This window comes from Nerophis lumbriciformis, linkage group LG01 (genome assembly GCF_033978685.3).
Source record: "Nerophis lumbriciformis linkage group LG01, RoL_Nlum_v2.1, whole genome shotgun sequence".
Classification (NCBI taxonomy): domain Eukaryota; kingdom Metazoa; phylum Chordata; class Actinopteri; order Syngnathiformes; family Syngnathidae; genus Nerophis; species Nerophis lumbriciformis.
The window spans coordinates 71,051,830-71,066,473 of NC_084548.2; the positions used below are offsets into that span (position 1 = coordinate 71,051,830).

General features: G+C 35.2%; 1 protein-coding gene across 1 annotated transcript in view; it reads left to right on the forward strand.

Annotated features, from left to right (window-relative positions):
* zfp64 (zinc finger protein 64 homolog (mouse)) overlaps positions 1–4,335 on the forward strand; it is a 39,167-nt gene extending 34,832 nt beyond the window's left edge. Inside the window, exon 7 of the mRNA XM_061969894.1 lies at positions 3,034–4,335. Within this exon, the coding sequence (XP_061825878.1) occupies positions 3,034–4,046 (1,013 nt within the window). The 3' untranslated portion in view covers positions 4,047–4,335. The remainder of the gene's footprint in view (positions 1–3,033) is intronic.
* Positions 4,336–14,644: the final 10,309 nt, after the last annotated feature.

Genomic DNA, 14,644 nt, shown 5'->3' on the forward strand with positions numbered 1-14,644 from the left:
TCATTTATTGGTTCCTTCTTTCCTTTATTAGTTCCTTCTTTGATTTATTAGTTCCTTTTTTCCTTTATTTTTATCTTCCTTGCTTCTTTTATTATTTCCTTCTTTCCTTCATTAGTTCCTTCTTTCCTTTCTTTTAATCTTCCTTCCTTCCTTTATTAGTTCCTTCTTTCCTTTCTTTGTTCCTTCTTTCCTTTCTTTATTCAGTAGTTCATTCTTTCCTTTATTAGTTCTTTCTTTCCTTTCTTTACATCTTCCTTCCTTCATTTATTAGTTCCTTCTTTCATTTATTAGTTCCTTCTTTCCTTTCTTTTCATCTTTCTTTCTTTATTAGTTCCTTCTTTCATTTATTAGTTCCTTCTTTCCTTTCTTTTCATCTTCCTTCCTTCATTTATTGGTTCCTTCTTTCCTTTATTAGTTCCTTCCTTCATTTATTAGTTACTTTTTTTCTTTACTTTCATCTTCCTTGCTTCCTTTATTAGTTCCTTCTTTCCTTTATCAGTTCCTTCTTTCTTTTCTTTAAATCTTCCTTCCTTCCTTTTTTTAGTTCCTTCTTTCCTTTCTTTTCATCTTCTTTCCTTAATTTATTAGTTCCTTTTTTCCTTTATTAGTTCCTTCTTTCATTTATTAGTTCCTTCTTTCCTTTCTTTTCATCTTTCTTCCTTTATTAGTTCCTTCTTTCATTTATTAGTTCCTTCTTTCCTTTCTTTTCATCTTCCTTCCTTAATTTATTAGTTCCTTCTTCCCTTTCTTTTCATCTTCCTTCATTCTTTCCTCCTTTTCTTTCTTCCTTCCTTCATTTATTGACCTCCCTGCCTTCCTACGCAAACCGCAGCTCACCTAGCAATGTTTAGTGTTGACCTCCTTTGATAGCGCGACACAAGCTGTACACTGACTACTCTCAAGTATACCCACTTGACTTGTTCTTGTGACGTCAAAAGAGTGACTCGCCGCCTTTACGTCTTCCCCAAGGCGACGCCCCTTTCCAGTGCCAGCAGTGCGACGCCAAGTTCAAGATCAACTCGGACCTGAAGCGCCACGTCCGCGTCCACTCCTTTATTAGTTCCTTCTTTCATTTATTAGCATTTTATTTGCTTTCTTTTCATCTTCCTTCCTTCATTTATTAGTTCCTTCTATCCCTTATTATATCCTTATTTCCTTTATTAGTTCCTTCTTTCCGTTCTTTTCATCGTCCTTCCTTCATTTATTAGTTCCTTCTTTCCTTTCTTAGTTCCTTTTTTCTTTTCTTTTCATCTACCTTCCTTAATTTATTAGTTCCTTCTTTCCTTTATTAGTTCCTTCTTTCTTTTCTTTTCATCTTCCTTCCTTAATTTATTAGTTCCTTCTTTCCTTTCTTAGTTCTTTCTTTCCTTTCTTTTCATCTTCTTTCCTTCCTTTATTAGTTCCTTCTTTCCTTTCTTAGTTCCTTCTATCCTTTTTTTAGTTCATTCTTTCCTTTCTTTTCATCTTCTTTCCTTTCTTTTCATTTTCTTTCCTTCCTTTATTTTTTCCTTCTTTCCTTTCTTAGTTCCTTCTTTCCTTTCTTTTCATCTTCCTTCCGTCATTTATTGGTTCCTTCTTTCCTTTCTTAGTTCCTTTTTTCTTTTCTTTTCATCGTCCTTCCTTAATTTATCAGTTCCTGCTTTCCTTTATTAGTTCCTTCTTTCTTTTCTTTTCATCTTCCTTCCTTCATTTATTAGTTCCTTCTTTCCTTTCTTAGTTCCTTCTTTCTTTTCTTTTCATCTTCCTTCCTTAATTTATTAGTTCCTTCTTTACTTTCTTAGTTCCTTCTTTCCTTTCTTTTCATCTTCTTTCCTTCCTTTATTAGTTCCTTCTTTCCTTTCTTAGTTCCTTCTTTCCTTTCTTTTCATCTTCCTTCCTTCATTTATTACATCCTTCTTTCCTTTATTAGTTCCTTCTTTCATTTATTAGTTCCTTCATTTCTTTCTTTTCATCTTCCTTCCTTAATTTATTAGTTCCTTCTTTCCTTTATTAGTTCCTTATTTCCTTTATTATTTCCTTATTTCCTTTATTAGTTCCTTATTTCCTTTCTTTTCATCTTCCTTCCTTTTTTATTAGTTCTTTCTTTCCTTTCTTAGTTCCTTCTTTCCTTTCGTTTCATCTTCTTTCCTTTATTAGTTCCTTCTTTCTTTTCTTTTCATCTTCCTTCCTTCCTTTATTAGTTCCTTCTTTCCTTTCTTTATTCAGTAGTTCATTCTTTCCTTTATTAGTTCCTTCTTTCCTTCTTTTCATCTTCCTTCCTTCCTTTATTATTTCCTTATTTTCTTTATTAGTACCTTATTTCCTTTCTTTTCATCTTCCTTCCTTTTTTATTAGTTTTTTCTTTCCTTTCTTAGTTCCTTCTTTCCTTTCGTTTCATCTTCTTTCCTTTATTAGTTCCTTCTTTCTTTTCTTTTCATCTTCCTTCCTTCATTTATTAGTTCCTTCTTTCCTTTATTAGTTCCTTCTTTGAATTATTAGTTCCTTTTTTCCTTTATTTGCAACTTCCTTGCTTCCTTTATTAGTTCCTTCTTTCCTTTTTTTTAATCTTCCTTCCTTCCTTTATTAGTTCCTTCTTTCCTTTCTTTATTCAGTAGTTCATTCTTTCCTTTATTAGTCCCTTCTTTCCTTTCTTTTCATCTTCCTTCCTTCATTTATTAGTTCCTTCTTTCCTTTATTAGTACCTTCTTTCCTTTCTTTTCATCGTCCATCCTTCATTTATTAGTTCCTTCTTTCCTTTCTTTTCATCTTTCCTTTCTTTTCATCTTCCTTCTTTAATTTATTGGTTCCTTCTTTCCTTTATTAGTTCCTTCTTCCCTTTCTTTTCATCTTCCTTCATTCTTTCCTCCGTTTCTTTCTTCCTTCCTTCCTACGCAAACCGCAGCTCGCCAGGGTCGGCAGCACTCGTGCTCGCCTAGCAATGTTTAGTGTTGACCTCCTTTGATAGCGCGACACAAGCTGTACACTGACTACTCTCAAGTATACCCACTTGACTTGTTATTGAGAGTGACTCGCCGCCTTTACGTCTTCCCCAAGGCGACGCCCCTTTCCAGTGCCAGCAGTGCGACGCCAAGTTCAAGATCAACTCGGACCTGAAGCGCCACGTCCGCGTCCACTCGGGGGAGAAGCCCTACAAGTGCGAGCTGTGCGAGTACCGCTGCGCCATGAAAGGTAACCTCAAGTCGCACGTTCAGATCAAACACGCCGCCGACAACGCCTTCCACTGCGCGCACTGCGACTTCAAGTGCGCCAACAAGACGGCGCTGCGCCAGCACTCGCGCCACCACCGGCCCGCCCAGCCCGTGCAGTGCCCGGCGTGCACGTACTCCTGCGCCAGCCGGGGGGCGCTCAAGGTGCACGAGAGGATCCACTCGGAGGAGCGGCCCTTTAAGTGCGAGGCGTGCAGCTACGCCTCCAAGCAGCGCAGCAACCTGGTCATCCACAGGAAGAGGTTCCACTCGGACGCCACGGAAAGGGGCGGCTGGCGAGCGGGCGGCAGAAGGCCCGGCGAGGACCCCCCCAAGCCCGTCAGCTCCCGGTACCGGGCCAAACTGGAAGCCGCTCGCGCCTTCAGCTGCGACCTGTGCAGCGCCTCCTTCGTCAGGGAGGACTCGCTGCGGAGTCACAGGAAGCAGCACAGAGAATCCCAGGAAGACCCGGCGGTCCCGGTCCCGGTCCAGGCGGACTCGGACTCGTCCTCGCAGCTCAAAATCATCGTCTCTTCCGCCGAGACCCCCAGCAAGATGGTCCTGTTGAGTCCAGAGCACCAGGACCTGGTGGTCAACTCCATGCTGCTGGCGCCCGGCCTGTCCGACGCCGCCTTCGCGCCGCAGACGGTCCTCTTGACGCCGCTCCACGCCGACGACTCGCTGCACCAGGTCCACGCCGGGTCACAGACCTTCATCACCACCTGCGCAGAACTGGAGGACCTGAGGGCTTTGGTGCAGGAGGGCGGCACCGAGGTGACGGTGGTGACGGAAGGCAACGGCGCCGCGGCGACCGGTCCGCCCGGCGGCGGCGAGAGTCGAGGACAGTGCCTTAGCATGTGAGCAGGTCCACTTAAGCTAACCTTTTGTCACTTTAGCGTTCGTCTTTTCTTTTTTTTTTAAATGTTGTCCAAAAGCACTGAAGCCAATAGTCGCGCAGTTCCCCGCTTGCTCCACAAGGGGGCGGCAGATAGCTTGAAGAGGCGCCGCGACCTCGCCGGTATCGATTGTTTTGTTTCCAAGAAGAAGAAGTCCTCTGAAGATGCACAAACTAGTCCTACTTGCTCAAAAGCCAGCGTTTCTGTCCAAGGATCGATTTTTCAATAAAAAGCCTGTTTGGGCTTCGAGCGTCTTCTTGCTTCAGCACTTAGTGCTTCTGAAGTCAAGGCCGCGCGTCAACACTCCACTATCGATTGGCCTTTTGTTACGCCAGCGTAGAATCTTCTGGTTCCGCCTCAAAACATGCTTAATACGGTTATGGTTGAAGTTTATTTCAAACGTGTATACAATATGATACATCAGATAACATACACATTCTCATTTCTATATACCGCAAAACTAACAACATTGTGTGACATCAAAACTATTAACTCTGTCATCCTTAAATGACCCAAAACTTTATTATATGTTTATAAATATTTAATGTATGATTTCCAATAATGATAGTACAGGTAAATCCAGTGCTTCGCACTTATTTTCTGTTACGCCCCCCTAGGGGGAAAAATTAATGTCACAACCAATGATATGTCGTTTGTCCATTAAATTGTTATAAGTACACCTCTGCATAACATTGTATCCTTATTAACATTAAAGAAAACGAGAAATATGGATCTAATTATCACAAATATTACTATTATTAATATTTATAATAATATTTATCCAGTGCTTCTAAATTATTTTCTGTTACGCCCCCTGGGGGAAAAAAAATTATGTCACAACCAATGATATGTAATTTGTCCATTAAATTGTTATAAGTACACCTCTGCATAACATTGTATCCTTATTAACATTAAAGAAAACGAGAAATATAGATCAAATTATCACAAATATTAACTATTGTTAATATTTATAATAATAATTAATAATTATCCAGTTATTTTCTGTTACGCCCCCCTTAGGAAAATAATGTAAATGTCACAACCAATGATATGTCTTTTGTCCGTAAAATTGTTATAAGTACACCTCTGCATAGCATTGTATCCTTATTAACATTAAAGAAAACGAGAAATATGGATCAAATTATCACAAATATTAACTATTATTAATATTTATAATAATAATTAATAATTATCCAGTGCTTCCCATTAATTTTCTGTTACGCCCCTTTAGGGGAACATTTTTTACATCCAATACTAGTGTCATTTGTCTGTAAAATTGTTATAAGTACACCTCTGCATTCACATTGCATCCTTATTAACATGAAAGAAAACAAGAAATATAGATCCAATTATCACAAATATGAACTATTAATAATATTTATAATAGTAATTAATAATTATCTAGTGCTTCTCAGTTATTTTCTGTTACGCCCCCCTTAGGAAAATAATGTAAATGTCACGACCAATGATATGTCATTTGTCCGTAAAATTGTTATAAGTACACCTCTGCATAGCATTGTATCCTTATTAACATTAAAGAAAAAAATATATAGATCAAATTATCACAAATATGAACTATTATTAATATTTATAATAATTAATAATTATCCAGTGCTTCTCAGTTATTTTCTGTTACGCCCCTTTAGGGGAAAAAATGTTCCATCCAATACTAGTGTCATTTGTCTGTAAAATTGTTATAAGTACACCTCTGCATTCACATTGCATCCTGTTTAACATGAAAGAAAACAAGAAATATAGATCCAATTATCACAAATATGAAGTATTATTAATATTTATAATAGTAATTAATAATTATCCAGTGCTTCGCAGTTATTTTCTGTTACGCCCCCGAGAAAAATAATGTAAATGTCACGACCAATGATATGTCATTTGTCCGTAAAATTGTTATAAGTACACCTCTGCATAACATTGTATCCTTATTAACATTAAAGAAAACGAGAAATATAGATCAAATTATCACAAATATTAACTATTATTAATATTTATAATAATAATTAATAATTATCCAGTGCTTCCCATTTATTTTCTGTTACGCCCCTTTAGGGGAACATTTTTTACATCCAATACTAGTGTAATTTATCTGTAAAATTGTTATAAGTACACCTCTGCATAACATTGTATCCTTATTAACATTAAAGAAAAAAATATATAGATCAAATTATCACAAATATTAACTATTATTAATATTTATAATAATAATTAATAATTATCCAGTGCTTCCCATTTATTTTCTGTTACGCCCCCCTAGGGGGAAAAAATTAATGTCAAAAGCAATGATATGTAATTTGTCCATTAAATTGTTATAAGTACACCTCTGCATAACATTGTATCCTAATTAACATTAAAGAAAAAAATATATAGATCAAATTATCACAAATATTAACTATTATTAATATTTATAATAATTAATAATTATCCAGTGCTTCTGTTATTTTCTGTTGCGCCCCCTTAGGAAAAAAATGTCAATGTCACAACCAATGATATGTCATTTGTCCATAAAATTGTTATAAGTACACCTCTGCATAGTATTTTATCCTTATTAACATGAAAGAAAACAAGAAATATAGATTAAATTAGCACAATTATTAACTATTATTAATATTTATAATAATGAATAATTATCCAGTGCTTCCCAGTTATTTTCTGTTACGCCCCTTTAGGGGAACATTTTTTACATCCAATACTAGTGTCATTTGTCTGTAAAATTGTTATAAGTACACCTCTGCATTCACATTGCATCCTGGTTAACATTAAAGAAAACAAGAAATATAGATCCAATTATCACAAATATGAACTATTAATAATATTTATAATAGTAATTAATAATTATCTAGTGCTTCTCAGTTATTTTCTGTTACGACCCCCTTAGGAAAATAATGTAAATGTCACAACCAATATGTCTTTTGTCCGTAAAATTGTTATAAGTACACCTCTGCATAACATTGAATCCTTATTAACATTAAAGAAAACAAGAAATATAGATCAAATTATGACACATATTAACTATTATTAATATTTACAATAATAATTAATAATTATCCAGTGCTTCTCAGTTATTTTCTCTTACGCCCCCCCTAGGAAAAAAGTGTAAATGTCACAACCAATGAAGTGAAGTGAATTATATTTATAAAGCGCTTTTCTCTAGTGATTCAAAGCGCTTTTACATAGTGAAACCCAATATCTAAGTTACATTTAAAGCTGTGTGGGTGGCACTGGGAGCAGGTGGGTAAAGTGTCTTGCCCAAGGACACAACGGCAGTGACTAGGATGGCGGAGGCGGGGATCGAACCTGGAACCCTCAAGTTGCTGGCACGGCCGCTCTACCAACCAAGCTATACTGCCCTCGATATTTCATTTGTCCGTAAAGTTGTTATAAGTACACCTCTGCATAACATTGTATCCTGATTAACATTAAAGAAAACAAGAAATATAGATCAAATTATCACAAATATGAACTATTATTAATATTTATAGTAATAATTAATAATTATCCAGTGCTTCTCAGTTATTTTCTGTTACGACCCCGAGGAAAATAATGTAAATGTCACAAGCAATGATATGTAATTTGTTCGTAAAATTGTTATAAGTACACCTCTGCATAACATTGTATCATTATTAACAAGAAAGAACACAAGAAATATAGATCAAATATGAACTATTATTAAAAATAATTAATAATTATCCAGTGCTTCTCAGTTGTTTTCCATTACGCCCCCCTAGGGGGAAAAAATTAAATGTCACGACCAATGATATGTCATTTGTCTGTAAAATTGTTATAAGTACACCTCTGCATAACATTGTATCCTTATTAACATTACAATACAGATCAAGTTATCACAAATATTAACTTTATTAACTATCATGATTATAATAATTATGAATCTATTTATATCTGCACCTTATTTTGTACATGCAAACACTGCACATTATTGATCTTTTATCCTGCACTACAACCAGCTAATGCAACGAAATTTGGTTCTTATCTGTACTGTACAGTTCAAATTTGAACGACAATAAAAGGAAGTCTAAGTGTTATTACCATTGTTTTTTAGTCTGTAACAGAAAATATTTAAAGTGCATCAATTTGCCTAAAATTACCAGAAAAATGTGTCTTTTTTTAAAAAAATTTATTATAGATATTTTTTGACCAACTTAAACCATTTGATACTGAAAAACTAAATAATAATACATTCAAATTGATCAGCAACATTTTAACTCAGGAAGGAGCACAATATATTAAACACTTTAACCTACAAAACAAAAATGAATATTATTTGTACCAATTTTTGAATCAAAATGAGGAAGTCAGGACGAATGAGCACATTTTGTAGTGCACAGCTTTTTAAAGCATGATACTGATAAAGCATTTTCCCTGGTGTATTTAAGCCCCTTCTGTCTTTTTCAACTCAACATTTTTTTTTAACATAATTCAACATGTGTATTCGATTTTTTTTCAACTTTATTTGATATTTATTGTATTTGATGTAAGGTTTCCAAGTGGAAGACGACTCATTCAGGTACCAGGAGTGAGTTGCATGTCAACAAAGCAAATATTTACACCAACAACCAACAAAAAGGATGTAACATGATGGACTAATCATAATAATTGTGAACATGGTCTACAGTGGATGTGAGTGATGCAACTTCCTGTGAACCATGTGACCCTAACCCTAACCCTTCAGTTAGATCACAGGTGCCAAACTCCAGGCCCCGGGGCCCACATCTTTATATATGACCAAAAGGTCTTATTTTTGTTGTTCTTTCAATTTTGACGGGAAAAAATAAGAATTTAGCTCATGCGGTCCACGCCAAAATTCTGCACAGATCACGTATATACGTAGATTTATGGCATTTGTGTCCAAATATTTGGGTCTTACTCAAATTCAGTCACAGAATCAATGGATCAAAAAGGAATCTATACTCTGTTTAAAAAGTACCGCTTCCCCAATAAAGTGAGTTTTTTTTAGATTAGATTAGATTTATTGGTCCCCTTGGGGAAATTCATTGTCACTACCGTACATTTAAACACTAGACATTACACATCACACACAAAAAAAAAAAAAAAAAAAAAAAAAGACAGTTTCTTCCAAGTACATTATCACTGGAGGACGAGAAATAGCTAAACATGCTTCACTACACACCGTAGGAGCATACAATAGCTCACCGGCGTCACAATGTAAACAAACGCCATGGGTGGATCTACACCTGACATCCACTGTAATGATACCAAGTACAAGAGCGTATCTAGTTGATACTACTATGATTACATTAATATTTTCTATCATCACAAAGTCTTTTTTCCTTTATTTAAAATTCATATTATGTTTATAAAGTCAGTAAATACGTCCCTGGACACATGAGGACTTTGAATATGACCAATGTATGATCCTGTAACTACTTGGTATCGGATCGATGCCTAAATGTGTGGTATCATCCAAAACTAAAATAAGTGATTATTATGTTTTAACAGAAGTCTAGATAGAACATGTTGAAACGACAACCATTTCAACTCATTCAGAACTTAAAATTTTTGTTTATCATTTTGTAAAAAAAATTCCCTCTTTTCCCGGAATTCCCAAATTTTTATGAAATTCCCATTGAAATGAATTGGGAAATTTTCAAAATTCCACAACTCCTACATTTTTCATCTACTCTAAACCGTTTCAACTTCAAATTGTTCCGCCGATTCGGGCATTGCAGGCTTTCCCTTGACAAATTCCAAAAATTCCCAGATTTCCCAGAATTCCAGGTTTTCCGGGACATTTTTCCCATTCAAAATGAATTGGCCCTTTTTCAAACTTTCACCATTACCACATTTTTCAACGGATTCAAACCATTCCACCTTCAACATATTCTACATATCCTGGACATTCAAACTATCATTTTTCCAATTTCCCAAAAATTCCAGGAGTTCACAGTTTTCCAAACCCAATTTTGACACTTTTTTTCTGTCCACTCCTCCCACATTTTCAACCCACTTCAACCGTTCCACTGTCAAAAAATTCCTCTTAATCAGGACAAAAAAACAAAACAAACATTTTTTTTATTTTATGGACAAATTCCTGGTTTTCCCGAAATTCCAGGAATTCCTTAATAACATTTCTCAATTAAAAATTTTACGACTTCAACATTTCTCGACCGTTTTGAAAAATTCCAACACCAAACATTTTAACTCTTTTTTTTTTTTTTTTTTTCCATTTTCAAAAAAAAATCACTCTTTTCCCGGAATTCCCCAATTTTTATGAAATTCCCATTGAAATGAATGGGACATTTTTCTAAATTCCACAACTCCTAAATTCCCAGAATTCCAGGTTTTCCGGGACATTTTTCCCATTCAAAATTAATTGGCCATTTTTCAAACTTCTACCATTTCCACCTTTTTCAACCGATGCAAACCATTCCACCTTCAACACATTCCACATATCCTGGACATTCAAACGATAATTTTTTCCCATTTCAAAAAAAATTCCAGGAATTCCCAGTTTTCCAAACCCTGTTTTCACCCTTTTTTCTGTCGACTCCTCCTCCCACATTTTCAACCCACTTCAACCGTTCCACCGTCAAAACATTCCTCTTAATCAGGACAAAAAACAAAGTTGTTTTTTTTTAAATGGAAAAATTCCCGGTTTTCCCGAAATTCCAGGAATTCCGTAATAACATTTCTTGATTAAAAAAGTTATTACTTCAACATTTCTCAACCGTTTTGAAAAATTCCAACACCAACCATTCAAGTTTTTTACCATTTTCAAAAAATTCCCTCTTTTCCCGGAATTCCCAAATTTTTATGAAATTCCCATTGAAATGAATTGGGAAATTTTCAAAATTCCACAACTCCTACATTTTTCATCTACTCTAAACCGTTTCAACTTCAAACTGTTCCGCCGATTCGGGCATTGCAGGCTTTCCCTTGATAAATTCCAAAAATTCCCAGATTTCCCAGAATTCTAGGTTTTCCGGGACATTTTTCCCATTCAAAATGAATTGGCCCTTTTTCAAACTTCCATTTCCACATTTTTCAACGGATTCAAACCATTCCACCTTCTACATATTCCACACATCCTGGACATTCAAACTATAATTTTTCCAATTTCCCAAAAATTCCAGGAGTTCACAGTTTTCCAAACCCAATTTTCACACTTTTTTTCTGTCCACTCCTCCTCCCACATTTTCAACCCACTTCAACCGTCCCACTGTCAAAAAAATCCTCTTAATCAGGACAAAAAACAAAACACTTTTTTTTTTTTTTTTTATGGACAAATTCCCGGTTTTCCCGAAATTCCAGGAATTCCTTAATAACATTTCTCAATTAAAAAATTTACGACTTCAACATTTCTCGACCGTTTTGAAAAATTCCAACACCAAACATTTTAACTCTTTTTTTTTTTTTTTACCATTTTCAACAACAAAAAATCACTCTTTTCCCGGAATTCCCAAATTTTTATGAAATTCCCATTGAAATGAATTGGAAATTTTTCAAAATTCCATAAACTCCTACATTTTTCATCTACTCTAAACCGTTTCAACTTCAAACTGTTCCGCCGATTCGGGCATTGCAGGCTTTCCCTTGATAAATTCCAAAAATTCCCAGATTTCCCTGAATTCCAGGTTTTCCGGGACATTTTTCCCATTCAAAATGAATTGGCCCTTTTTCAAACTTCCATTTCCACCTTTTTCAACCAATGCAAACCATTCCACCTTCAACATATTCCACATATCCTGGACATTCAAACTATCATTTTTCCAATTTCCCAAAAATTCCAGGAGTTCACAGTTTTCCAAACCCAATTTTCACACTTTTTTTTTTGTCCACTCCTCCTCCCACATTTTCAACCCACTTCAACCGTCCCACTGTCAAAAAATTCCTCTTAATCAGGACAAAAAAACAAAAAAAATGTTTTTTTGTTTTTATGGACAAATTCCCGGTTTTCCCAAAATCCAGGAATTCCTAATAACATTTCTCAATTAAAAATTTTACGACTTCAACATTTCTCGACCGTTTTGAAAAATTCCAACACCAAACATTTTAACTCATTCGGAACATTACATTTTTTTTACCATTTTCAAAAACAATTCACTCTTTTCCCGGAATTCCCCAATTTTTATGAAATTCCCATTGAAATGAATGGGACATTTTTCAAAATTCCACAACTCCTACATTTTTCATCTACTCTAAACCGTTTCAACTTCAAACTGTTCAGCCGATTTGAGAATTGCAGGCTCTCCCTTGACAAATTCCAAAAATTCCCTGAAATCCAGGTTTTCCGGGACATTTTTCCCATTATAAATTAATTGGCCATTTTTCAAACTTCTACCAATTCCACCTTTTTCAACCGATGCAAACCATTCCACCTTCAACACATTCCACATATCCTGGACATTCAAACGATAATTTTTTCCCATTTCAAAAAAAATTCCAGGAATTCCCAGTTTTCCAAACCCTGTTTTCACCCTTTTTTCTGTCGACTCCTCCTCCCACATTTTCAACCCACTTCAACCGTTCCACCGTCAAAACATTCCTCTTAATCAGGACAAAAAACAAAGTTGTTTTTTTTTTAATGGAAAAATTCCCGGTTTTCCCGAAATTCCAGGAATTCCGTAATAACATTTCTTGATTAAAAAAGTTATTACTTCAACATTTCTCAACCGTTTTGAAAAATTCCAACACCAACCATTCAAGTTTTTTACCATTTTCAAAAAATTCCCTCTTTTCCCGGAATTCCCAAATTTTTATGAAATTCCCATTGAAATGAATTGGGAAATTTTCAAAATTCCACAACTCCTACATTTTTCATCTACTCTAAACCGTTTCAACTTCAAACTGTTCCGCCGATTCGGGCATTGCAGGCTTTCCCTTGATAAATTCCAAAAATTCCCAGATTTCCCAGAATTCTAGGTTTTCCGGGACATTTTTCCCATTCAAAATGAATTGGCCCTTTTTCAAACTTCCATTTCCACATTTTTCAACGGATTCAAACCATTCCACCTTCTACATATTCCACACATCCTGGACATTCAAACTATCATTTTTCCAATTTCCCAAAAATTCCAGGAGTTCACAGTTTTCCAAACCCAATTTTCACACTTTTTTTCTGTCCACTCCTCCCACATTTTCAACCCACTTCAACCGTCCCACTGTCAAAAAAATCCTCTTAATCAGGACAAAAAACAAAACAAAATTTTTTTTAATTTTATGGACAAATTCCCGGTTTTCCCGAAATTCCAGGAATTCCTTAATAACATTTCTCAATTAAAAAATTTACGACTTCAACATTTCTCGACCGTTTTGAAAAATTCCAACACCAAACATTTTAACTCTTTTTTTTTTTTTTTTTACCATTTTCAACAAAAAAAAATCACTCTTTTCCCGGAATTCCCAAATTTTTATGAAATTCCCATTGAAATGAATTGGAAATTTTTCAAAATTCCATAAACTCCTACATTTTTCATCTACTCTAAACCGTTTTAACTTCAAATTGTTCCGCCGATTCGGGCATTGCAGGCTTTCCCTTGACAAATTCCAAAAATTCCCAGATTTCCCAGAATTCCAGGTTTTCCGGGACATTTTTCCCATTCAAAATGAATTGGCCCTTTTTCAAACTTCCACCATTACCACATTTTTCAACGGATTCAAACCATTCCACCTTCAACATATTCCACATATCCTGGACATTCAAACTATCATTTTTCCAATTTCCCAAAAATTCCAGGAGTTCACAGTTTTCCAAACCCAATTTTCACCCTTTTTTTTTGTCCACTCCTCCTCCCACATTTTCAACCAACTTCAACCGTCCCACTGTCAAAAAATTCCTCTTAATCAGGACAAAAAACAAAACAATTTTTTTTTTTTTTTTTTTTTTTTTATGGAAAAATTCCCGGTTTTCCCGAAATTCCAGGAATTCCTTAATAACATTTCTCAATTCAAAATTTTACGACTTCAACATTTCTCGACCGTTTTGAAAAGTTCCAACACCAAACATTCTAACTCATTCGGAACATTACATTTTTTTTTAACCATTTTCAAAAACAATTCACTCTTTTCCCGGAATTCCCCAATTTTTATGAAATTCCCATTGAAATGAATGGGACATTTTTCAAAATTCCACAACTCCTACATTTTTCATCTACTCTAAACCGTTTCAACTTCAAACTCTCTCCCTTGACAAATTCCAAAAATTCCCAGAAATCCAGGTTTTCCGGGACATTTTTCCCATTCAAAATTAATTGGCCATTTTTCAAACTTCTACCATTTCCACCTTTTTCAACCGATGCAAACCATTCCACCTTCAACATATTCCACATATCCTGGACATTCAAACTATAATTTTTTCCCATTTCAAAAAAAATTCCAGGAATTCCCAGTTTTCCAAACCCTGTTTACACCCTTTTTTTCTGTCGACGACTCCTCCCACATTTTCAACCCACTTCAACCGTTCCACCGTCAAAACATTCCTCTTAATCAGGACAAAAAACAAAGTTATTTTCTTTAAATGGAAAAATTCCCGGTTTTCCCGAAATTCCAGGAATTCCATAATAACATTTCTCA